This window comes from Aspergillus nidulans, chromosome I, assembly GCF_000011425.1.
Source record: "Aspergillus nidulans FGSC A4 chromosome I".
Taxonomy (NCBI): domain Eukaryota; kingdom Fungi; phylum Ascomycota; class Eurotiomycetes; order Eurotiales; family Aspergillaceae; genus Aspergillus; species Aspergillus nidulans.
Window position 1 is genome coordinate 203,103 of NC_066257.1, and position 19,728 is coordinate 222,830.

The window sequence follows — 19,728 nt, forward strand, 5'->3', positions numbered from 1 at the left end:
CTGAGATGGATTAGTGTAATAACTATAGTTATGTACAGTTACGGAAATGCGAGTCTATTCAGGGTCAATGGCAACTCCTACCCAGCGCCCTCAACCTCCAATAGTTATATGGCAGCGGCGCCAAAAACCCAGCACCAATTGAAACCCCCGCAGCAATCCAGAACGCCGGGTCGTTGAGATTGATAACACCCCCTGTAAGATGGTAGTCGACCAGATTCTCCGCAGCTTCCATGGCCGCCATTGAGACTAGACTCATTCCCATTGCAGTGCGCACCGCTGCAGACCATGGAAGCCTATCTGGTCCGTGACGGAGAAGGACCGTCTCCAGAATGATGGACGTTGTGATACCGGATGCCACTGGAGGCGATCTAGTCAGCCCGGACTATCTGAGCCGCCTAAGTTAGGCAGGAGACGAGGGAAGGTACGCACTCGAAGCAGCCATTATAGTCCCCATTCCCAGCTCAGGGCAATATGTCTGGAGCGTCCATAGTGCGGCAAAGTCGCCCACAGTGCAGCCTACCAGGCAACGGAGTGTGTTGATTCCTGCTCGGCGCCACGTCGAGCGGCAGGTCCAGAAGCGCCGGGTCAGCAGTGCACTTGTATCAGACTTTTGATTTTGGTCAGTCTGGCTCTGTGCCTTGCATGCTGATTTTGAAGACGAGTTCGTTTTCTGTCCCCCAGTGTGACAACTGCGATCTGCAGCGTAGACGCTCGGAAAGGCGCCAGAATCGCCACCTAGACGGCTTATACGGCGGTGAAAGCGCATCCGCAGCCGGGGTTGACAAGGGAGACTTGCTGTCAATCGCGAAAAGAATAGCATTTTTTTTGGTCAATGTTTTCGCATTTTGGAAGATCTTGCGAGTCTCGAGAGTCGGTGCGGTGTTTTTAAGTAAGCTCAATCCAAGCAGTGGATAACGCGAAAAAGGCGCATATATGTCACGTGACTTCAAGAATTGGCAGGGGAAGCTGGCGCTATACAGTGTAAGAGGGTATAGATTTAACGGTCAGCATCCTGAACACCGGATCTGCTGTAGATGACGAGGAGATGCAGAGTAAAACGTGGAGGACAAGAGCATAGGTTCTTAGCAATGGAGAAGCACCGCGAGCTGCGCATGTCTGATCGACTACTGTGATATGCCTGTTTATCGACGGCCGGCTACTAGATCGTCTATGCGTGCTTCTGCTACCTTTCCTATCTCACTATCCCAGTAGTAATAGATCAGATCAAGGATGCGATGCCTGACTGCAGCCCCGCGAGAGCCTTTGCTTGACAGCAACATTGAAAAAGTGATACTCGGGCATCATTGTCTGTTCCATAGAATGGGAAACGAAAATGCACTGTACTGCCGGCACTTGAACCAAGAATAGCCACACTATGGATAACGATTATCACTCCGGTTCCGGCCCAGCAAAGCCCGATACATCCGTCTGATCCGTCGCTGCAGGTGCGCCTGTGGATCATGGTCCACGGGGCGCAAGGCGAGAGGCCCAGTAACCTGCTTCTGCCACTCTGATCGGCTGCAATCGACCTCGAAAACGGGTACATCGTCAATATTGTCCAAGCGATACTTATTTTGCCACAATATTGCAGTCGAAGCTCGCGGCGTGCGGAAGAGCTCTGCTATCTCCAGCGGAGTAATGCACTGCCTCGCGGTGGCCATCAGCTCTACAGCGGTCTGGCGGACGTATAGCTCAGACGCGCAGTGCACAACTCCCGTGGTCCCAGAAGCAAGGTGGAGGAGGCAGCAGTTAGCGACGAGGTCGACAGGGACTTCTTCGAATGGACGATTGATATTTGCTACGCGGCCTAGATCGGACACACTGAAACAGAGGATGAGCGAGTGCATTGGGATCGCCTTGTCGGGGCCGTACAAGGGGAAAGGCTCCGCAATGGCTGGTCCGATTGCTGCGGGCCGGATAATGAGAATGGAGATAGAGCTGGATTGGCGCAGGAGCAAGCGTTCCAGCATATGCTTAGCCTGTACATATGGCCAGGGGTACCGGTCATCGTACTGCAGTTTAGAGGAATCTGCGCCTGGTAGACCTAAACGATCATCCTCCTCGTCCACAGTGCGTGGTGGGGAATAGAGCCGCTCCTCGATGAGACCTCCGGTGAGAAATGCATTGACGGCAAGGCTTGAGAATTGGATGAAGTGCCTGACATGGCGGAATTCAGACACCTCCTGGAACAGTGCAATTGCAGTCTGGCAGTTGTCTCGCACTGAGTCTTTCAGCTCCTCGACAAGAGAGATGTTCGCGGCCGTATTGATCACTGCAGTAACCTCCTCGCGCATCTCCTCGCGAATGGCTGGATTCAAGCCCAAGCCGGGCTTCGACAGATCGCCGGTGATCAACTCAACCTTGCCAGTGTCGAGAATTTCGTCGATCTGCTGCGGCATGGTAGACTCCCACTTGCGAACCGACTCACCAACAGAGCCTCGGCACAGGGCATAGATCTTCTTTGTCGGCAGACGTAGTGCCAGCTTATAGAGCAGGCAGCCACCCAGGCTGCCAGTTGCACCAGTGAGAAGGACGACCGCGTTCTCAAAATGCCGCACATACTCATTTGCTGGCATAGTTCCCTCCATGTTGTCGCAGGGTCAACAGCGAGGGGCGCTTGGCTTTGCTCGAGATTGAGTGAGAAGACTTGAAAGACTCGCCATAGTAAAACAAGCATGCACATTCGCGGCCCACGAGGTGACTGGGGGCGTGTGCTCACTCATGGCACGAGGTTTTTATGTGCGCGCTGAGCAAACCGGGGAGTACAAAGCAGTCTACACGGTTGCGCAAGGATGTGACCACATGTCATGCAGTACTTCAGCAGCCATCCACAGTCCGTGGTTTGTCTCTGGCAGCGAGAAGGTTGTCTCTGGAATAAGAGGTGGTGTTGATGGTGTAACGCGCGCCCCCGCGTTCTGTTGGACAAGGGCCAGTCCAGACTCTCACTAGAGCAAGTAACCTTTCTTTGGCTCCAGCAACCACTATTGGTGTAACTTTGACTTGCCCTGGGCGGGTTTGTGCGAATAGGCGAGGGGCTCGATTTTCGACGAAATAACGAAATATAACGAGCTGTGACTCCTCACGGGAAGTGACCTCGATCCGCACCCTCGTCACCGTCGGCCCGTTCACCGGAAGAACTACCTAGGACCAGAGGTAGAGATCGTGAAGATGGATGCCAATGGAGAGCCGAAGACCGAAGCGGCGCAGCACTCGATGTCGAACCAAAGTCTCCTTGACATGGGTGGGTCCGCTCCTATTGCAATTGTCGGCATTGGGACAAGGCTGCCTGGCGGCGTGAACTCTGTCCCTTCAATGTATGAGTTCCTGCGCAAGAAGAAGGACGGGCTGCGCGAAGTCCCGCTGTCGAGATTCAATATTGCCGGATTTCACAATGACGGAGACGTGGCGTACTCAATGCGGCAGCAGAAGTCCTACTTCTTGGATGAGGATATCTCCATGATGGACGCCCTCTTCTTCGGTTCATCTGAAATGGAGACTGCAGGGTCGGATCCCCGGGCTCGGCTCCTGCTGGAAGTGGTCTATGAATGCCTGGAGAATGCGGGAAAGACTAGGTATAGGGGCGAAAAGATAGGCTGCTATATTGGCGCCTGGGGGGTGGATTGGTCGGAACTCACGCTCAAAGACGGCCAGCAGCGCAATCCCATGATTGGTGCAGCTGCAGGGAGTTTTTTCTTGTCCAGCTATATTGCATGGAGCCTGGACTTGCGTGGGCCGACGTGAGTATCCCTAACTGTCAGCGCAGGTGTTGTGCGGGATGACGAACACTAACTGAGCCAGCATGTCAATTGAAACAGCTTGCTCCGCCTCTATGGTAGCGTTGCACGAAGCCTGCCAGTCACTATATTCTGGCGAGTGCTCGTCCGCGATCGTAGGTGGAGCGAATCTGATCCTCACCCCAACCCTTCATATGAGCCTTTCCTCGAGCGGAGTTTTGTCACCCGACGGAATATGCAAGACGTTCGACGCCGCAGCCGACGGATTTGGGAGGGCAGAAGCTGTGAACGCCGTTCTACTCAAACCACTGGATGATGCCATTCGCGACGGAGATGTGATACGGGCTGTTATCCGAGCAACTGCCGTGAATAACGACGGGCGGACGTTGATCTTGACGACACCGTCGGCTGAAGCCCAGGAGGATCTGATTAGACAAGCATACAGAAAGGCCGGGATTGAGGACTTCAACGAAACAGCCTACTTTGAGTGTCATGGGACGGGAACAATGGCCGGGGATACCGCTGAGACGGCCGCCATAGCAAAGATCTTCCACGAGGGAATCTATGTTGGCTCGGTCAGTGGTCAAATTCAAGAAATGTATCCAGCTGACATACTCAGCACAGGCCAAACCGAACTTTGGTCATTCTGAGGGGACATCTGGGCTTACAAGCCTTATCAAGGCCATCCTTTCGCTGGAGAAGAAGACGCTGCTGCCGCATATACATATGCGAGAGCCAAACCCAAACAGTAGGATTTCCTGTGTGAAAGCAAGAAGAGCATCATGATTCTGACCTGGCAACCCAGTACCTTTCGAAAGCGGGCGATTGATGGTCCCCCAGGAGGAGATACCCTGGCCGGAGGGCCGAAGGGAGAGGGTCAGTGTGAATAATTTCGGCGTGGGAGGAACAAATGTCCATGTCAGTAGCTGCCCTCTCTTAACCAGAATTCAAGCTAATTGTCTTCGTAGGTGATCCTGGATTCTGCATCCTCGCTTCATTTGGAGACTCGCCGCAATCGGCAGCCCACTAGACTCGCGTATTCCCGGCTACTGGTAGTATCAGCAAACAGTGAAAAGTCCCTGCACAAAAGAATAGAAGACCTTCAAGAGTACATCAAGGAGAAACCAGACTGTTTGGCGGATCTGGCCTTTACGCTGGGGGAAAGACGAGACCATCTGGCGCAAAGGGCCTTCCTTCTTGAATCTGAGGCACTCGAGATTGGCGCCTTTCATATTGGGACTGTGGATTGCAAAACGACCCCAGAAGTCACATTCGTGTTCACGGGGCAAGGGGCACAGTGGCCGGCGATGGGCAGAGCACTGATAGAGTCGTTTGGAACGTTCCGCGAAACAATTCAGCAGCTCGATCAAGCCCTACAGAGCCTCCGGGAGCCTCCTGCCTGGAAGCTGGAGGCTCTGTTAGGTAAAGACTGTTCTCAGGAACAAATTAGCCGCGCGGAGCTCGCACAGCCTTCATGCTGCGCGATCCAGATTGGCCTCGTGAATCTACTTGCGGACTGGGGAATCGCACCAGCGTCAGTCGTTGGCCACTCTAGCGGCGAGATAGCAGCGGCCTATGCTGCCGGAGCAATCACGGCTTCAGAATCGATTATAATTGCCTACTATCGAGGAAAGGCTATGAACAAAGTAACGCGAAAGGGTGGCATGGCGGCTGTGAGTATAGGACGCGAGCAGGCGACTCCCTACCTCGTGGACAGAGGCGTGGTGATTGCATGCGAAAATAGCCAGCATAGCGTGACTCTGTCCGGCGACCTGGATGAGCTTGAGGATATCCTCGAGAAGATCAAAGCTGACGACCCGGACGTTTACTGCCGGATGCTTCGCGTCGACAAGGCGTACCACTCCCACCATATGCACGATGTTGCTGAGGACTACGAGTCGTCTCTTCAAGGGCTCTCGACAAGTGAGGGCTCTTTATTTATGGTGCCCTTATTCTCTTCAGTGATCGGTATCAAAGTGACCGAGTCGTCCCAGTTGAACGGCACATACTGGCGCCAGAATCTGGAGTCACCAGTCCGCTTCCTGACAGCTGTTCAGGCCGTACTCGACTCAGAGGAGGAAAAAAGCCGTACCTTCTTGGAGATTGGACCACACTCAGCTCTGTCTGGGCCCCTCCGACAGATTCTGTCAGAGCACCCGCGCGGGAAAGTGTGCTCTTATGTGGCATCGCTTGTACGAGGAGAGGATCCAAGAACTTCAGTCCTCTACACTGCCGGGAACCTCTACAACTCCGGCGTTGCTGTGAATCTTCGTGCTATAAACTGCGAGGGAAACATGCTTGTCGACCTACCACCTTACCCCTGGCAACATGATACGAGATACTGGGACCAGACGCCAGCGGTGGAGGCCTGGAGACTACGCAAGCACCCCCATCATGAGCTGCTGGGCTCACGGGTGTTGGGCTCAACAGACATAGAGCCGTCCTGGCGAAATAACCTCTCACTGGATGATGCTCCCTGGCTATATGGACACCGGATTATGGGCAAGACTCTGTTTCCAGGCGCCGGATATATTGCCATGGCCGGAGAGGCTATTCAGCAGCTGGTATCTAGGCCAAATGTGAGTTACCAGATCAGCCACCTCGTGCTAAAACACGCTCTTTTTCTGGACAGCAACGAGTGTGTAGAGCTCATCACCAACCTACGACCAGTCCGGATCTCGGACATCCAGGACTCAGAATGGCATGAGTTCTCTATTACTGCCGTGCAAGCTGGGGAGGCGACACGACTCTGCTTGGGTCAAGTCAGAGTAGCCCCGCCGTCAGTAGCTCCCACCATGCCACTGACAGGAAGCACGAAGCTGAAGAGACGTGTAATGTCAGCAGCATGGTACAAGGCTCTCAGGGAGGCAGGGATGGACTACAATCGGGAATTTCGCGGCCTTGATGACATCTACGGTGATCCTGTCCGTTATGAAGCCACGGCCACTGTCAAGACGAATAATGTATCGCCTGGTCGATATGTGATGCACCCAACAACAATCGACCGCTGCCTCCAGGTGTTATCGATAGCCATGTTTCGTGGCCTCGCGCGTAGCATCAACATCCGCAGCCTCCCTGTCCTATTTGAAGAGATCTTTATCGGTCCTGAGCATGCAGAACTCCACGTCCAAGCCCAGGCAGATCTCGGCAACGGCAGCTTCATCCGTGGCGACCTCGGGGCCATGGCGGACGATGAGACCATCTTTTCCATTAAAGGCATGAGACTGCACGTTCTGGGAGACGAAGGATACTCGTATCAGGAGAGCGAGCTGTCTGCCAGGCCAGTCTGGATGCCACACATTGATTTCTTACCCCCCAGATCCCTAGCAAAGCCTCCCCGCCCTGTTAACATTGTGAGCGAGTTACGCGATCGGATTATCGACCTGTACATTGCGCAGACTGCACCTCGGGTCCAATATGTCGAGCCTACGGAAGAGCATCTGCATAAGTACAAGCGATGGTTAATGATAAGCGAAAACCGGATAGCGAGGCAGAGCACATGGCGACTATCCGACTATGGCTACGCACACGACTGTCCGTTTGACTCCTCCAACCCTGCCGCGATGACGAACTGGATACGAGAGAGATCTAGAGACTACCCCATCATCGCCCCGGTGGTAAACTGCACCCAGAAAGTCCTAGATAATATCGGGGGCCTACTCGACGGAAGCTGCAACGCGCTCCACCTCCTCATGGAAGACGACGGGTTGAAGGAGGTTTATGAACTCTTACTGTCTTTCGACTCCTGTCACGAGTTCTTCGCCACCCTGGGTCATTCAAACCCCGAGCTCAACATCCTCGAAGTCGGGGCTGGCACTGGGAGTGCCACGGCGCGGTTTCTGGACTATCTGCACGCGCCAGATGGAAGTCGGATGTACGCGCGGTACACATTCACTGATGTCTCTGCTGGGTTTCTAGCAGCAGCCAAGGAGCAGTTTTCGCGATACGATACAATGGAATACGCTGTGCTCAATATCAGTCAGGATCCCGCGCAACAAGGGTTTGAGCTGAGCAGTTACGATCTAATCATCGCCTCCAATGTAATACTGGTCCTGTGGTATGCGGTTATGTACCCTGTTAATCATATAATTCCTAGGTCGTCCATGCAACACCCAGTCTGAGCTGCTCCCTGGCCAACCTCAAGTCCCTTCTTGCCCCTGGTGGCCGCTTGCTCCTTCAGGAGATAACCGAGGGTACGTCTCATTCATCCCCGGAGCGTTTCTTAGAGTTCTAATGTTGACACTGCAAAAGAATGTATATTGGCTGAGTACATATTCGTATGTTAAACTTCTTCAGCCTTTCTCTTGTTTATGCTGATGTGATGTAGGGTCTGCTGCCCGGGTGGTGGGTAGGCGAACACGACCAGCGAATCGAGAGACCGTACGTACTAGTCGATCGCTGGAGAGAGGAACTCACAGGAGTTGGTTTCAACGGCATCGACTTTGCCATCCACGAACAAAACAGCCCGGTCGTGAATCTGGTAGCGACCTACCCCACGACGCCGCTGGGAGCAAATGCTGTAAGCCTACTCGTACAGGAGCCGCGATGCCAGTGGGTATTAGATGTTGAGAAGATCTTCCAAAAGCAAGGGTATAAAGTCGAGATATACTCACTAGACCAACCGCCACCGGCTGAAGGAGAGGTGGTATCCCTCCTTGACGCATCGGGACCATTCCTATTCAATATGACGGAGGGGGATTTCCAGCAGTTGAAGAACTCTATACTCAGTGCCTCGGTTAAGCACATCCTCTGGGTTAGCAAAATGTCGCAGTTTACTTCAAGCGATCCTCGATACGGGCTAATCCACGGATTTCTGCGAGCCTTACATTTCGAATGTCATTCTGAAGGCAAGAGCTTCTCAACATTTGACATTGAAGAATTCGACGAACGGTCCATCCATAGTCTGTTGAAGGTCCACGATCATTGGCGCCGGGCAGCACCGTCTGAGGAGTCTAGAAGAGACGAATATGCCCTTGTCGACGGCGTTGTCCAGGTCAGCAGGTTCGAGGCAACCGATATTGAGAAAGAGCTTCAAATCCCCGTGGAAGATACGGCTCCTAGAAGGCTTTGCATTGAAACCACTGGTCTCATAAATTCCTTGTATTGGAAGCAAGACCAACACATTATGCCTGGAAAGGGTGAAGTTCGGATCAGAGTCGCATATGTTGGATTAAATTTCAAGGCAAGTCCTCAGACATCCATGGCGATGCTAATGGGCTGACACAAATCAAGGACATTATCACCGCCCTAGGACTAATTGCGTCTCCTGACCAGCTAGGGCTGGAGGGCAGCGGGGTGGTCGAGAGTGTTGGCACTGGTGTTACCAATGTCAGCAAGGGAGATAGGGTCATCTTCTTGGGCCCAGGGTGTTTTGCAACCCACGTTACTGTGCCAGCTGCAAAAGCTATACCACTCCCAGGCAATTGGTCGCTGGAGGAGGGGGCAACGTCGCCGATTGTCTCTTTGACGGCGGCTCAGTGTCTCTTACGACTAGGAAATCTACGACGAGGGCAGGTAGGTTGATATGCTATGGCCGATGTATAGAGTTCTGACACGCTGGTTCAGTCTGTATTGATCCACGCTGCGGCCGGAGGCGTTGGAATTGCGGCTATTAGGATCTGCAAAGGTGTGGGAGCGAAGGTAGAGATTTTTTCTGAAGCGTCGTCAATTCACACTGACAGACAATAGATCTACACAACGGTTGGCAACGACGAGAAAGCACAGTATTTGGTCGACACATTCGGTATCCCACGTGCGCACATCTTTCATTCCCGCAATGCATCATTCTATGATGACCTCATGCGTGAAACCGGTGGCCGGGGGGCCGATATCGTTCTCAGCTCTCTCAGTGGCGAGCTGCTCCGGACCTCATGGAAGTGCGTTGCACCGCACGGCATAATGTTCGACATCAGCAGACGTGACGTATTAGCCGAAGCTATGCTGCCAATGAAGCACTTCGTGGACCGAAGGTCGTTTGTCACCGTGGATCTGGGAGAATATATGGAAGAGGCCGCTGCGAACAACTCGACAGATTTGTATGTTGCTTACCCTCGTAGTGACGGTGATGCTAATGCAGGCAGTTCCAACCCCGTCAAAGATGGCCTTGTCGGCCCAATAGCGCCAGTTTCTTGCTTCGCTGCTGCAGACGTCGCAAATGCCTTTCGCTACATGCAGTCAGGGCAGCACATGGGGAAGATCGTAGTCCGGATGCCGGATAATATCAGCGAGCTTCCAACGAGGGATACGCGCGCTCATATTTCCTTCTCCCCAGACACCGCGTATCTGCTATGCGGTGGTCTGGGTGGATTGGGCCGTGCACTCTCGAACTGGATGGTAGAGAGGGGCGCTCGTTGTTTGCTATACCTCTCACCCAGTGCCGGTGTAGGTGACGACCATCAGGAGTTTGCAGAAGAACTGGAATGTCAAGGCTGCGAAGTAGTCTATGTCAAAGGCACCGCCTCAGACGCATCTGACGTGTCGAGGGCAATATCCCAAAGCCCAAAGCCGATTAAGGGCGTTGTCCAGCTTGCATTAACGCTAAAGGTATACAGGTCACACCTTTCGCTTGAGCATATTCAGTGCTAACCCTACTTCATAGGACGCAAGCCTGCAACGAATGACATTTGAAGACTGGACAACCCCCTTGACAGCCAAAGTCCACGGCACCTGGAATTTGCACCAAGCCTTCCAGGATACACCCCTTGACTTCTTCCTCATGTTCGGGTCCATCGCAGGCATCACCGGAATGGCCGGACAGTGCAATTACTCAGCCGCAAACAGCTTCATTCACGCCCTTTCTCGTTATCGCCATTCTCTTAATGAACCGGCGTCAGTTCTAGACCTAGGCCCGGTCGCAGATATAGGCTACGTAAGCCGTAACCCGGAGCTCATGAAGACCTTCAGCGGCCGCTATGAATGGCGCTTCATTAAGGAGCAGGAGGTCCTCGACGCGGTTGAGGCATTAATCCACCACTCAACCTTCCCAAATACCACACCGTTCACACAGGGGAACAGATACGACCCCAACCATATCATCCTTGGTCTGATCCCCATAGCTCCCTGGGGCCGACGACGGGGCGACACCCGGTTTGCAATTCTCTCAAATGTAGCTCAACGAGATCAAAGCGGTGCGGCCGAAGCAGACGACATCGTTGACTTCATGGCGCAGGTCGAGTCAGACCCTGAGATGCTGAACCGTCCTTCAACAGAAGAATTCCTGATCCTCAAGGTTGGGACCATGATAAAATCGCCTAGCGCAAAAACAAGGACGAAGGACAGCATAGCGGCCAAGCATGACCTGCAAGTATTGGCGAATATTCAGATCGACTCGCTGATCGCAATTGAGGCAAGGGCATGGGCGAGGAGGAGACTGGGTGTACAGATTAGTCTGTCTGAAATCACGGCAGCGGGAAATGTGAAGGGCTTGGTCGGACTGGCGATCCAAGAGATGAAAAAGAGGTATTCTATTGCTTGATTTGAGTTTCTCTGGTTGTAAAGTTGTACGTTGTTGGATTGGCAGACTGACAGACTGATTGTGTTTTTTGCCCATTGTTTGAATATCTAATTTACGAGTCTCCCTAATGCGGTTTATGTCACTACTCCTATCCTTGCACCGTATATCACTCCTAAGCGAAGTCGGAGGAGTTTAATTACGAGAATAATGGCTCCCAATCCCAAAAAGGCGAAGCTGCATCTTGACCACTAGTAGAAGTCTGCCGATTACGACGTCGAAAGAAGATACAATTCATGAAATTCATGGGGCTAGTCTTGCTTTCTACTGCATGCAGAAGGTCACAGGTACCTTGCTGAAAATTTGCCTAGCCAATTTCACCCAAAATAGGGCATTGGGGTCATAGCATGGTCGATCTCTCTCTGAGCAGATGGCCGTACCACTTGACACCATACCACCATAACCAGCAGGGAAGCATAAGGTGTGAAGGAACCTTAGAGCCGTTGCTACTTCGCTAAATGATCGTCAATACTCGGAGCACTTGAGTTGGGGCTGAACGGCTGGAGGGGAGTATCTTTTGTTCGAAGCTGGTGGTCAATGAAGTTTGCGTGTTCGTGCACGCGCCAGGTGGGTTTTCGTGATGCTTGAACCAGGATATCTAATCCTCATTTCTTAGAAGACCGTCCTTATTGCAGAACCGTGGCTGGGGCTTTTCGATAGAGTTTTTGGCGTACAGGGAGACTTAGGGTTAGTGCGATGCCACAGCGTACCAAGGTCTACCACGAGGTGGAATCTTGAAGACAAAAAAAAAGGGAAGGAAGACAGCTTTGCTATCTTCTTAATTAGGGGTTGCTATACCATCATATATAAAAAAAGAAAAAAAAAGTCATTCTCAACGCAGCCGCCCAAGTTAAGCAAATAATTAGAGCTCACTGCCTCTGTCCACCTCACACTTCCCACTCCGAAATTGGCTAATCAGGCCAATTGGCAGTAGACCTGGGTCAACAACATTGAAGCCTCCAAACAGCTCTACGATCTCCGGTCCATATAGCTGCGCAACCCATTTCCAATACGGGGTCATCGAGTACCAATCGCCCTTGATACCGGAGAGACCTGACTGGTTTCTCAGCTGTCCGAAACCCGTCGCCAGAGGACCCGTCGGGTCATATTCAATGACCATGCTCGGACGGACGGCGGAGAAGGTTGTCGTAGACGTTCAACAGCTGGCCGGAGAAGCCGTAGTCAAGGTATTCTCGGTGGCGGGTGTATTCCTCGAAGGATAGAAATTCGTTTACATCGTCGGGTCTGAAACCTTTGTTCTTTGCGATGACCCGGTCTTTGTCTTTGCCGGCGTAATGGCGTTTCAGAGCGTCATAGGTGTCCTGCTCAGTTCGAAAGAAGGCATCCATGAGTGAGTCGGGAGTGGTGGTTAGCGCGTCGCGGACGCCGACGAGGTTGATGAAGGGGCTAGACAATTCGAGACCGCCGAGATCGATGGGGAGGAAGAAGTATCCATCCGGGATGGAGGTGTTTCCGAAGCGAGATTGGATCGTTTCACGCAGGTAGGTGACCACGCTTTGGTCGCCTTTGGCGTCGTCGCCGGGGCCAGACGAGAAGACCTTGCGCTGGATACGCTCGTGAGTCTGGAGCATCATGTCGACGTGTTCCTTGCCGAAACAGTTTGCGGGCGCGCCAAAGTTGTAGGTGAAGAACGTTGACGCATAAGAATTCCAAGCCTGAATCCAGCTAAAGACGCTACCTTCTTTGTCTTGAAGCTGGCGTTTCAGTTCCGCGATGTGGCTGTCAACCATATCCTGATCAATCTCAAAACGCCCGGACTGGGGGTTGAGGTACAGCATGCCCCAGCTGATTTTGCCGGTTGGAAGGGACTCGATCTTAGTATTTGGACTCCCCCCTGTGGTAATATGGGCGCCGCCGCTCTTATCTACGCTCAGAAGAAGACCCATAGCGCCGTTGAATTTTTGGATCGAGGTCCACGCTGAGATGCTGACTTCCTTGCTCCGAGACCAGAACCAGAGGTCATCGTTGACCCGCCACATCACCTCACCGTTGGTTTCCTTGTTGATCATGAAGTCAAGACAGAACAGAGTCGTCTCGCCAAAGACCTCGCTTAGAACATGGGCGCTGGGCGTGCCACGGCGACGCAGACGGGGATCAGCGTTGGGCTCATCAGCAAACTTCAAGGGAGCAGTCAGGAATCGCTCAAAGAAGGCAAGCCACTTCTTTGAGACCCCAAAGAAGCTAAGAATGGCAAGTATTGACGCATGTGGCAGACTAGAGTACAGGGACTCGTACTGGGTCCGAAAGCACGTAATCTCGCCGTACAACCGCTTATTGATAGTGATATCCGCGCTGAGCAGAAGTAAAAGGTTCTGCTTCGCCTGCATCTGGTTCCGGGGCTTCATGACGCTCTGCGCATACTGGGACTCTACGTAGGCCTGGTCAGAGTCATAGCCATCATCGCTATCAAAAAGTCCAAAACCCATGTCGTCATCCGATTCCTCGACCTCCTCGAGATCATTCGTTTTTGCCACCCTGAATGCCATGGCTGCCGGCACCGGCGCTCTATTCCGATGTACGCTGCGTTCCGCCTCTTCTTCTCCCTCTTCCCGCTCTTTCTTTTCCTGTTCGTTATCCAGGAGCTGAGAAACGAAATACGCGCTCCGATGAATGGCCTCCCTCACAAGCTGCAGGTTGGGTTTATCTCGGCGCTGATCTAGGAAGAAGGCGCGTCGTTTCTTGTCGATAGCTGGCACAGTTGACGTCGGAGATTTCCACACTTTCTTCGTCTTCCGGAAGTCTCTGAACGCCCATTTGAAGAAGACCGACCATTTAACGCCTATATACTGGAGGAAGATTGCCTGGATGAGATCCTCGTGCATATAGATCTGATAGGAGCCGTTCAGCTGCCGCCGCTGCTCGACAGTAACCTCAGCGCCCCATGACCATGAATGCAGTGCCGTAAGGCGCATGTTCAGGACATCGGCTAGCTCTGTCAAGACCGTGCGGTCTTTGAGAAAATCACGCAGGACGGCCCGCTGCTTCTCAGTCGGGAGATCGGAACTGATAAGACCAGATATAACCCAGAACAATGTGGGAACATCGAATTGGGTTGATCTGGTTAGCTGGGCTTCAAATTGTGAGACTTTCTCACGGAGCTTCTCCAACGCCTTGGTAATGGCTTTTGCATTCTCGGCAGCTGTGTCTTCAGACATGTACGGCAATTGAGCTGGGCTCGTGAAGAGATTATTGAGGAAAGCCTTAATGTCGCTGGTCTCCAAATCAGCAGGTGTGAACACAAACTCTTCCCACAACTTTCTCGATTCCAGCTTCTGCGCGCTAGCCACTTTTTCGAAACCCTCCCGTCTGGAGATATCGCCCGGCGATTTGGGGCTCTTATTGGCAGACAGCCACTCCATCGTGAGCTGGGCGAACAGCGTCGCGTACTCGTATTTCAGAGTCTGGACGTCAAGCAAGCCAAGCAGAGACCGACGCCACCGCTCCAGTGTATTCACTGAAATCGATGGATCGTGCTCGGCTTGCTTCAGAAAGCGATCGAGGTTGGCAAGCTCGATCACGAGACGGCGGTTGCTATGTATGGGATCCGACACACGGTCATCTTCTTGAACACGGATGTCAAAGCAGGTTTTTACCCCCTTGCACAGTACTCGAAGCTTCTCGCGCGGAGATTCAACAGCTTCCGCTTCTGACAGCGCTTCATCTTTGCGCTTCAAGAAGACACGGCGCTTGTTGGATAGCTCCACGAGTTTGGCATCTGTAATGTGTTGCAGAGTCTGCGAATACTCTGTGTTTGAGGCCATGATCGGGGTACAAAAAGTCTGCCGACAGCACAGTCACGAGTCAGATTGAGTGAGATCAACCGTAGTAAAATATTATTACACGAGCAACCTCATGGTCAATAGGCCAGAGGCGAGGTGGTTTCATATACTGCTTGATCAAGTCGATCGAGTGGGGGTGCTTCCGAATTGGGTTGAGTGAGGCTGAGTCGAATGAAAAATCCGATTGGCCATGGGAGTTACTCAATTCAGGTGCGATGGAGTCATATTTAATAGGCAGCAGCGCTAGCAAGATATGTAAGCTCTTTTACCCGATCCTCGGTGGAAAGCAAAGTCAGACATGAAAATCTCGGTGTCGCCCTGTGTTTGCTAAGCTTGCTCAGTTACATTATGAATGGTCTCGTTTCTTCATTCATAACCCAGCTGAGTGGTTCAGTAGTCCCAGGATAATTAAGGAAAGGATCTGTCATCTAAAGGCTGTTGGCATAGAACAATTTTCTAGATTGCAAACACTTACAATAAACTCCCAGTCGCCCATGAAGGGCGCTGTATTCGCAGATTCGTCCATCACCTCAACGGAACCACCACTCCGTCCCAGATCGGCTTTCTCCTCCATGAAGTCAAGACACCGGTCCTCCGCCTCTTCTGCTGCGCGGAGAAGGAGTTCGGGGAGTTTGCTCGGTTCAACTCCATGCATCAGCCCCTCGATCTGGGCGGTTACCAGACAAATGAGGAGGTAGCCCTTGACATTAGTCTCACCACATTGAATCATATTCCAACAACGGTCTTTCGCCTCACAGAGCAGAGAGAAAAGATCTACCCGATACGGGCTGGGACCTAGGCTGTCATCATCCAGGAGCTGAGCTTTAAGCTCCAAGGTCACGAACATGGCCGCGATTATAACACCAGTGCGGAAAAACCCAAACCCGCATTCCACGAACCGAGTCAGCTTATTTTCAACGGATCCGCTAATCTCGCGACGGGTGTTGCTCATGAATCTGGAAGATGGGTAAATGGCGCACCACATCTTGAGGGCGCTCTCGATCGCGACTTTCCTGGAGAATGCATATGCCGGTGCCCGCAGTGACTTCTCGATGTAGGGAATATGGAGGCAGCACACATAGAAGTGGATGATGAAGTCGAGCATGCATTTTTCGAACTGTGACGGGGAAGGCCCGTTGCTGGGATACCCTCGGAGGATACGGCAAATAGCCCTGTAAGATTCCCTTAAATCTGCGTCAAGTCGAAGAGTTTCCTCGTAAGTCCCATATGAACTTAGATCGTTCAGGAATTTCACAATTGCAAGGCGCTGTGGGTAGGTTCCCCTCAATGCCCTGGCGATTGCTGTTTGAGTGTACTCATCATCACTCTTCGGCACCGGGTCCTCAGCCAGTAGCTGTTCGTCGTCGAAATTCCCTGGAGGCGCACAGTCGAAATCGCCCAGGGAAATTAGTGGAGGTCCACCGGAGGAAATGCTTGACTGCAGTGATAGCTCGAGGATAGTGTTCCACAGTCGGCGTCGCATTTCAACAGCGAGCGCCGACCTAGGCGGCAGTACAGACGGATCCCTATGTAATCCCATATGTAGAGCAGTGCGGAGTAGTCCGCCGGCAGATATCCAACTCGAATCGCCACCAACATTGATTATCTCGCGGGCTAGTAATAGTAGAATCCTGCTTTGCAAACACTGTATGTTAAGTTGAGGTTTGAAGTCTGGATCAGAGAGCCAGGTGTGCGCCTCAAATACCCAACGAACCGCACTGGGTCTCATTGAAAACCGCTCGTCGTAAGTGACAGACCCCAGTGCCAACACCAGCTTAAGTTGGACTGTGAACGCGATGCTGGGCCGTGCTTCAGATACCCATAGAGCGTCATATTCGGACCTGAATGTAGGTACGTGCAGGACCCGGAATGTAGTCTCGATTGTACGGAGATAGCAGTCAACCAACTCATCAGCGACGCCTTTTGGAGGTAGATCCTGAGTGGGCGGCGTCGGCCATTGCGGCGTCCGTTGGGTTTTGATAATCCTTGCCAGCTCTTTGCACCTTCTGATGCCGGCACTGGCTTTGGAACCACTCCCGCGGATAAACGGTTCGATCATTTCAAATACATCTCTAAACTGGCCAGTTCAGTATAGACAATGTAGAACTCGCGGGGACGCTTACCATCGATGCAGCCTGTGCCCAATGACTGGAGCCAAACAGGCGACTTTTATGTATGACCAGATTTCGGTTGACGAACTGGGAATCGTGGAGAAGCCGCCTTTCATGGTTTATGTGGAACGTCCCTGCTATCTGAGACGTGCTGGTCTCGATTCTGGAGTTTGGAGACGGCCGTGGAGGTGATTCCGCCGGCTGCGTCGCACTGGACAGCTGTTCCTCCAGCTGTCTGATCTTGGTCTTCAGAGACTCAACCTCCGATGCAGAAGCTTGACTCGTCCGGGATGACGAGTCTCTCGCGCTGGAGAGTAATGACCTGGACGCATAGCTAGGAACTTGAGAAGTTACCGCATCTGGAGGGAGCATCTGGCGTTCAGACGCCTTGCAGAGCCCTAGCTCCAGTGTCTGATTGAAGCCAAGATGCTGCTGCGGCCGGGACGAGGAGTCGCTCTCGTAGACGCATGGTTCCGCCTTAGACTTGATGCAGTTGCTACAGGGGCTTTCGCGGTTGCATTTAATCTTACGCCTTCTGCAAAGAGAACATGACCTGCTTCGGGTCAACATCATTCACCGCGCGTACCGTAGACGGACTCACACTGCCGGCCGTCTGCGCCGTCGCTCGGGACCCGGAGCGGAGATCATTTTCGCTCGTCTACCGCAAACACACTCAAAACAGTCACAATTCCTTTTCTAGTTGATTACTCCCGAGAAAAACAAACTGACAAGGTGCAAAAAATGAGAAAAGAAAAAGAGATGATGGCATCTGATTGTTGTGGAGAGAAACTGCGTTATTGGTCCGGGTTGCCTGCCATATCCCGTGCCCGGTCCGACTAGCCGATTCCGCGCTTATCTCCGACTCCGCCAGGCATACTCCGATAGGGCTTGCCAGTAACAGTATGATATAAGGGAGATACTTCATGCCAAATTCATATACGACAGCTTCAAGCACTCTATTACATCCTCCCATTGAGAATGTTTGATTCTGTGTCTGACCCTCAACGTACGATGGCGGCCCCAGAACAGACAATACGGGATCTGGAAGCATCCAGTGACTCAACTATATATATCAGGCCAGGCACCACAAACGAAAAAGCATCCCAAGAGACTCCCACAAACCCAGAGAGCTTTTCACCAGCGCCAGACGGCGGAATTAAAGCATGGCTAGTTGCCATTGGTGCATCCTGCACCATCTTTTCCACACTTGGGTTTTCAAACTCCTTTGGAGTGCTACAGGAGTACTACGCCGTTCACCAGCTGCAGAACGAATCCTCAGACCGCATCGCATGGATTGGGTCTCTGGCTGCTTTTCTGCAGTTCGCAACTGGTGCAATTGCAGGCCCGTTGTTTGATCGGTACGGTGCATGGGTACGATTCCCCCGACAGAGACAGCATATATGCCCTTGTCTAACTACTGCAGGTAATCCGACCTCCAGCCATCGCCTACGTGTTCGCCCTGATGATGACAAGCCTCTGCACCAAATACTGGCAATTCATGCTCGCCCAGGCGGTCCTTGTGGGTATATCCAGTGGCATGCTACAATTCCCCGCCATGGCTGCGGTCTCGCAGTACTTTGATAAGAAGCGCGGAGCGGCATTAGGGCTCGCCATCGCCGGCTCGTCTATCGGGGGCGTAGTCTTCCCTATCGCACTGTCCAAAATGCTCAACTCCTCCTCTATAAGTTTCGGCTGGGCCATACGGATAATCGCATTCATCATGCTCCCAATGATGCTCTTCACTTGCCTGACCGTGACCGCGCGCCTCCCATCGCGAACAACGGCGTTCTTCATCCCGAGCGCCTTAAGTTCGCCGCTCTTCGTCCTCCTCATCCTGGCTATGTTCTTCATGTTCCTGGGGATGTTCAGCCCCATCTTCTTCATCCCGACTTACGCCGTCTCCCGTGGCATGGACGCCACACTTGCCTCGTACCTGTCCGCCATCCTGAACGGTGCCTCCACATTCGGTCGAATCATTCCCGGCATTTTAGCCGATAGATTTGGACGAATCAACGCTTTTGGCCTCGGCGGGCTCGCAACGGGAATCATAATTTGTTGCATGAATGAAGCCCAGTCAAACGCCAGTCTGATCGTCTTCTCCGCCGTCTTCGGCTTCTGGTCCGGCACGGTAATTTCTGGCGGCAGCGCCGCCCTTACAGCTGTCCCAAAGAACCCACAGGAGTTTGGAACGTACCTGGGCATGGGAATTGCGCTTAGTGGTTGTGCGGTGCTTATCGGACCGCCAGTCAGTGGCGTCCTGGTTGACCACTACGGCGGCTTCTTCGAGCTGTCCATATTTAGTGGAATAGTTTGTCTAGCCGGGGGCATTATCGCATTGCTGAGCAAGGCGGTTACGGACCAAGGATTGTTTGGAAGAATTTAGACAGCCATCGTTCGCCCATTTGCTGCTTTTTTGTACATTATCGATAAACTCTACTCCTTGTTGTTATAGACCGCTTGATAGATCGCCCCTTTGAGATAGACTGAGAAATTGATTTTGAGATTCGATATCTCGAATGCGGCCTACCGCGTTGCCTAAGAATACATGAAGCGTAGTCCCCTATATTTCCCTA

At 52.6% G+C, this 19,728-nt stretch overlaps 5 protein-coding genes across 5 annotated transcripts, besides 1 other annotated feature; 2 read left to right on the plus strand and 3 right to left on the minus strand.

The window, feature by feature from the left end:
• Positions 1-19,728: part of a sequence feature (contig 1.108 735..352786(-1)) that runs on past both edges of the window.
• Positions 65-846, minus strand: ANIA_10816 (DUF4396 domain-containing protein; the record flags this gene model as incomplete). The annotated part of the gene is made up of 2 exons (XM_050612681.1): positions 430-846; positions 65-357 (listed from the first exon to the last, which is right to left on the minus strand). Exons 1-2 carry the CDS (start codon positions 818-820, stop codon positions 65-67), a joined length of 684 nt encoding a protein of 227 aa, XP_050466926.1. The 5' UTR covers positions 821-846.
• On the minus strand, positions 1,374-2,588 carry ANIA_06432 (uncharacterized protein; the record flags this gene model as incomplete). Its single annotated transcript, XM_658944.1, has 1 exon — positions 1,374-2,588. The coding sequence occupies one exon, from the start codon at positions 2,586-2,588 to the stop codon at positions 1,374-1,376; it is 1,215 nt and encodes a 404-aa protein (XP_664036.1).
• On the plus strand, positions 3,169-11,208 carry ANIA_06431 (uncharacterized protein; the record flags this gene model as incomplete). Its single annotated transcript, XM_658943.1, has 15 exons — positions 3,169-3,737; positions 3,816-3,889; positions 3,993-4,309; positions 4,359-4,482; positions 4,540-4,610; positions 4,687-4,698; positions 4,757-7,774; positions 7,831-7,927; positions 7,986-8,011; positions 8,062-8,872; positions 8,917-9,248; positions 9,279-9,374; positions 9,423-9,769; positions 9,815-10,277; positions 10,333-11,208. 15 exons carry the CDS (start codon positions 3,169-3,171, stop codon positions 11,206-11,208), a joined length of 7,233 nt encoding a protein of 2,410 aa, XP_664035.1.
• ANIA_06430 (uncharacterized protein) lies at positions 15,469-17,803 on the minus strand (the record flags this gene model as incomplete). Its single annotated transcript, XM_050612754.1, has 3 exons — positions 15,469-17,121; positions 17,168-17,708; positions 17,757-17,803. The coding sequence occupies 3 exons, from the start codon at positions 17,801-17,803 to the stop codon at positions 15,469-15,471; spliced, it is 2,241 nt and encodes a 746-aa protein (XP_050466927.1).
• On the plus strand, positions 18,134-19,538 carry ANIA_06429 (MCT family MFS transporter; the record flags this gene model as incomplete). The annotated part of the gene is made up of 2 exons (XM_658941.1): positions 18,134-18,526; positions 18,579-19,538. 2 exons carry the CDS (start codon positions 18,134-18,136, stop codon positions 19,536-19,538), a joined length of 1,353 nt encoding a protein of 450 aa, XP_664033.1.